This window comes from Erpetoichthys calabaricus, chromosome 7, assembly GCF_900747795.2.
Source record: "Erpetoichthys calabaricus chromosome 7, fErpCal1.3, whole genome shotgun sequence".
Classification (NCBI taxonomy): Eukaryota; Metazoa; Chordata; class Cladistia; order Polypteriformes; family Polypteridae; genus Erpetoichthys; species Erpetoichthys calabaricus.
The window spans coordinates 185,120,070-185,126,069 of NC_041400.2; the positions used below are offsets into that span (position 1 = coordinate 185,120,070).

Sequence of the window (6,000 nt, forward strand, 5' to 3'; positions counted from 1 at the left end):
TACACCTGTAGAATCTGTACAGGGTCGTGGGGGACATCTGGGCTTTACTCAGTCTTCTGAGGAAGTAGAGGCATTGCTGGGCTTTCTTGACTACTGCCGCAGTGTGACTTGACCATTTAAAGTCATCAGTGAGGGTGACTCCGAGGAACCTAAAGCTGCTGACCTGCTCCACAGCCTCACCTCCGATGTAGATGGGGCTGTGCTCTGTTGCCTGTTTGCAGAAATCCACAATCATCTCCTTAGTTTTGCTAACGTTGAAGGTGAGGTTGTTATCCTGACACCATTCTGACAGGAGTCTGACCTCCTCCCTGTAGGCCGTCTCATCATCCTCACTGATCAGACCTATTACAGTGGTATCGTCAGCAAACTTGAGGATGACGTTAGAGCTGTACTTAGCTACGCAGTCATGGGTGTAGAGAGAGTAAAGCAGGGGGCTCAGCACGCTGCCCTGCAGGATGCCAGTGTTGATGGTGATGATGGAGGAGGTTTTTCCACCAATACGCACATGCTGAGGTCTGCCGTTGAGAAAGTCTAGTACCCAGTTGCAGAGTGAAGAGCTAAGCCCCAGATCCAGGAGTTTAGTGATGAGCTAGGATGGAATGACTGTGTTAAATGCAGAGCTGTAGTCCACAAACAGCAGCTTGGCATAACAGTTCTTGTCCTCCAGATGAGACAGGGTGGTGTGAAGTGTTATGGAGATGGCATACTCAGTGGACCTGTTGCAACAGTAAGCAAACTTAAGGGGGTCCAGACTGTCAGGGATGATGTCCTTGATGTGTTCTAGCACCAGCCTCTCAAAGCACTTCATGGCAATGGGAGTAAGTGCTCCTGGATAGACTGTTGAAAAGATTTAAGGATTAAAAACCAACCATCTTGAAAATACAGTGGAACCTTGGATTGTGAGCATAATTCGTTCTGAAAACGTGCTTGTAATCCAAAGCACTCATATATCAAAGCGAATTTCCCCATAAGAAATAATGGAAACTCAGATGATTCGTTCTACAACCCAAAAATATTCATATAAAATGATGAATACAAAATATAAAGTAAAAATACATCAAACAAAACCTGCACTTTACCTTTGAAATGATCGTGGCTGGTGTGAGGGAGACGAGAGAGAGGAGGGTTACTGTGTAGGCCGACTTTCACTCTAACTAACGGAATCCCATGCTATCTGTTGGCTCACTGGAATCTTCTTCTTTTTTTGCGACTTTAACAAGGAGCCTCTTCAAAGACAGTCACTTTTGCCTGAAGAGTCACTACACTTGGACACAAAATGTGTGAATTTCCCCTTGGGATTAATAAAGTATCTATCTATCTCTATCTATCTATCTAAATTAAAAAAACTGCTTTACACACTGTAAGGTTTCTAAACTCTTTTAGGATTCCACCCAACGGGACGACAAGTGGAGGAGCGTCTCGAAGCAACCGCAGGCTCCCGGCGCTGTAGCAGTTCGCCATAAAAGCGAATACGACATGCTGTAAGCACCTGCTGTTGATGGGCGATAAAAGGAACATTCTAAATGCGCAGGGCACAGTATTACTTGGCCACTAACCTGGCCCTGGCCCTGCCGGATAACTGTGTTGGTGTATAGGAGAGAGGCAGATCCCGCTATAATAAATAATCCTGCTGTTCCTGTTTCAAGCTGAATAAAGCTGGTTTTGCTAAAGTACTGAGACTCAGCCTCGTGTTTTGGGGTGCAAGACAGGGACTCACACGTTACAGCACACACACGTGGTCACCATGCTATAGTGAACAGTATACGCTCATATGGATGTTGACTATATGAGTGAGGCAAACCGACTGAGAACGAGCATGGGAGACGATTACCCACAATCCTGCAGCGAGAGAGAGAAGAACCATCAGCTCAGTTGTGATCACATGACGCTCAGCAGACAAAGCGTATACGTACTACTCGTTTTACAAGACCTCGCTCATTTATCAAGTTAAAATTTATTAAAAATTTTAGCTCGTCTTGCAAAACACTTGCAGACTAAGTTACTCACAATCCAAGGTTTTACTGTACAAACAAGAGTTTTAAATGAATGCATTTTTAATATAATAAATTCAAACATCAGATAGTTACATTCATTTTTTTTAATTTAAAGACTAGGTTCCATATAAATGTAATTTTTGTAATACAACAACATTTATTTCTATAGCTTTTTTCATACAAATGGTGTAGCTCAAAGTGCTTTACAGGATGAAGAAAGAGAAAAAAGACAAAAAATATATAAAAATTTGGCAATGCTAATTAACAAAGAATAAAGTAAGGTCCTATGACCAGGGAGGACAAATAAAAACAAAACTCCAGATGGCTGGAGAAAAAAAAAGAAAATCTGCAGGGGTTCCAAGGTCACGAGACCACTGAGCCCCCACTAGACATTCTAACTAACATAAATGATCTCAGTCAGTCCTCAGGGTTTTCATGCTTCACATGGAAGAATTAGATGATGCTGGTCATGTGAACCTCTGGCCTTCAATCCATCAATGTAGGGACAGCATGGTGCCTTGATCAGGTGGTGGTGGCGCAGACCAAGGGGATGGGGCCCTCCTCACTCATGCAGCAGCCTCAGGGCATATCTTACCTCCACCTAGCTATTGAACAAGAGAACTACTTAACGGATTTAGATTAGGATTTTTCTATTATTTGCTTGACCATTTCGGTTGATATTGCGACTTCTCTCAGCGTGCTAAGTATCATAGTTTGCTTGCGGTGCTGATTTATTTGCTCGAATCCGAGAGACACGCAGTGGGCTGAGGGCAGTGGGGCGGGGCCTTCCTCACTCACGCAGCAGCCTTGTGCGTATCTCACCTCCGCTTAGCTAGCGAACAAGAGAACTACTTGACAGATTTAAATCGGGCTTTTTTCTAGAATTTGCTTGAACATTCCGGTTGATTTTGTGACTTCTCTCATCGTGCTAAGTATCATAGTTCGCTTGCGGTGCGGATTTATTTGCACAAATCTGAGAGACACAGCAGACCGAGCGGAGGGGAACAGAGCCCTCCTCACTCACGCACCAGACTCACAGCGTACCTTATCTCCGCTTAGCTAGCAAACAAGAGAACTACTTAATGGATTTAGATTGGGTTTTTTTTCTATAATTTGCTTGAACATTCCAGTTGATTTTGTGATAAATCTCATCGCACTAAGAATCATAGTTCACTTGTGGTGCTAATTTATTTGCACACATCTGAGAGAGATGCAGTGGGCTGAGGGCAGTGGGGCGGGGCCCTCCTCACTCACGCACCAGACTCACAGCGTACCTTATCTCCGCTTAGCTAGCAAACAAGAGAACTACTTAATGGATTTAGATCGAGTTTTTTTTCTATTATTTGCTTGAACATTCCAGTTGATTTTGTGACAAATCTCATCGCACTAAGAATCATAGTTCACTTGTAGTGCTAATTTATTTGCACACATCTGAGAGAGACACAGTGGGCTGAGGGCAGTGGGGCAGGACCCTCCTCACTCATGCAGCAGCCTCGGTGCAAATCTTACCTCCGCTTAGCTAGCGAACAAGAGAACTACTTGACAGATTTAGATTGTTTTTTTTTCTAGAATTTGCTTGAACATTCCGGTTGATTTTGTGACTTCTCTCATTATGCTAAGTATCATAGTTCGCTTGCGGTGCAGATTTATTTGCACGAATCTGAGAGACACAGCAGACCGAGCGGAGGGGAACAGAGCCCTCCTCACTCACGCACCAGACTCACAGCGTACCTTATCTCTGCTTAGCTAGCGAACAAGAGAACTACTTAATGGATTTAGATTAGGTCTTTTTTCTATAATTTGCTTGAACATTCCAGTTGATTTTGTGACAACTCTCATCGCACTAAGAATCATAGTTCACTTGTGGTGCTAATTTATTTGCACACATCTGAGAGAGATGCAGTGGGCTGAGGGCAGTGGGGCGGGGCCCTCCTCACTCATGCAGCAACCTCTGTGCAAATCTTACCTCCGCTTAGCTAGCGAACAAGAGAACTACTTGACAGATTTAGATCGGGCTTTTTTCTAGAATTTGCTTGAACATTCCGGTTGATTTTGTGACTTCTCTCATCGTGCTAAGTATCATAGTTCGCTTGCGGTGCGGATTTATTTGCACAAATCCGAGAGACACAGCAGACCAAGCGGAGGGGAACAGAGCCCTCCTCACTCACGCACCAGACTCACAGCATACCTTATCTCCGCTTAGCTAGCAAACAAGAGAACTACTTAATGGATTTAGATCGAGTTTTTTTTCTATAATTTGCTTGAACATTCCAGTTGATTTTGTGACAACTCTCATCACACTAAGAATCATAGTTCACTTGCGGTGCTAAGTTATTTGCACACATCTGAGAGAGACGCAGTGGGCTGAGGGCAGTGGGGCGGGGCCCTCCTCACTCATGCCGCAGCCTCGGTGCAAATCTTACCTCCGCTTAGCTAGTGAATAAGAGAACTACTTGACAGATTTAGATCAGGCTTTTTTCTAGAATTTGCTTGAACGTTGCGGTTGATTTTGGGAGGGGGAAGCATGACGACAGGAGTAGGGAGCTGGGCAGGGCCGTCCTCACTCATGCGCCAGACTCCATTCGAGTCGGTCTACCTGTCACCACATTTTGGAGTGTTCCTTGCCTCCGCTTAGCTAGGGATACCTGTTTGTTTATTGATTTTTAAAGTTTGTCCTGTTTCACTACTGCACAGGCAGAGCCGCAACGGATGACTAGTAATAAATACATGAAATGGCAGGCAGTGTAGTGTGGTAGTTAAGGCTTTGGGCCTAGGACCCCCAACCCTGAGGATACAATCCTGCGATTGACGGCGTATGACCATGAGCAAGTCGTGTCACCTGTCCGTAATCCCACTGGAAAAACAAAGGAGATGTAACTAATTGTTGTAAGTTGCACTGAATAAAGAAGCCAGCCAAGTAATAAAAATAAGGAAGTATCTCCGGCTGATTTTATTTTTCTGTGTAGGCGATGTTTGAAGGGCTGTCCATGCTGTTGTGTTATTGTAAAAGACAAAGATTTACCTCTCAGCTTTCTGTTTACCAAACTTTTTCCTTGTTTTATTTATTCATTTATTTTATTTATTTTTGCAGGCCTAAATGACCGAGTAAATGCTGGGCAGTGGGAATGGGTTGGTGGAGAGCCGGTGTCCTACACAAACTGGAGGAAGGAACCTTCTCGAGCGAAGAAGAAGGGCGGCACAAACTGTGTGCAGGTTCAGAAACGAGGGAAGTGGCAGGTGAAAGACTGCAAGAAGGGCAAACATCAGCATTTTGTGTGTCATGTGAAACCTTGAATGAGCTGCGCTGATGCCCTCATACGGAGAAAACAGCAGAGCAACACCTCGATGTGAGGCCGAAGGGAACTAATCTTGAATTACGGCACAAAAATGAGGAGCAACGACTCTACACCCGGGAAATACACAGCTGTGACTAAACGGCTGTCATTTTTTATTCTCACAATTATTTTAAATGCTATTTTTATTACTGGTATATCTTTGCCAACATGATTTATGGTTAATGTACTGTACATATTTCATTTTTTTTTTATATTTATTTATAATCACAGTTTTCTTTATGTTGCGTTTTATGAATACACTGTGTTTTAAAAAGTTATTAAGTTTTAAGACTTCTTGTGAACACCGAATAGTTGTTAGGGAAAATTGTTGTTTTAATTATGGCTGTTAGAAAAAATAGTTTTTTGCAGGTCTGCAAAATTAAACTGTTTTAATTATGAATAGTTATTTTTATTTGCATTCATGAACATAATAATGTTTTTGAAAAACAAAAAAATTGTCCCCTTACTCTTGCTGTATAACCCACAAGTCCGTGATCTAGTCAAATGCTTAAAATGTGCAAAACACATGCATTTTTTGCTAAAATATTATTATTAATACTTCTGGAAAAATCAACATAGAATGTAAAACCAACGGAGCTGAACAGGTAACCAAGATGAGAGTGCCGGCAGTCAACAGCAAAAAACAGCACTTGCTAACTCTCGAGCTTTGC

The 6,000-nt window shown here is 42.9% G+C and overlaps 1 protein-coding gene across 3 annotated transcripts in view; it reads left to right on the forward strand.

Moving 5' to 3' along the window:
* Window positions 1–5,729, forward strand: part of frem1a (Fras1 related extracellular matrix 1a) — a 265,369-nt gene extending 259,640 nt beyond the window's left edge. For all 3 annotated transcript variants that reach the window (XM_051929873.1, XM_051929874.1, XM_051929876.1), the window contains one exon: window positions 5,086–5,729. In XM_051929873.1, coding sequence (XP_051785833.1) covers window positions 5,086–5,288 — 203 coding nt within the window. In that variant the 3' untranslated portion in view covers window positions 5,289–5,729. The remainder of the gene's footprint in view (window positions 1–5,085) is intronic.
* Window positions 5,730–6,000: the final 271 nt, after the last annotated feature.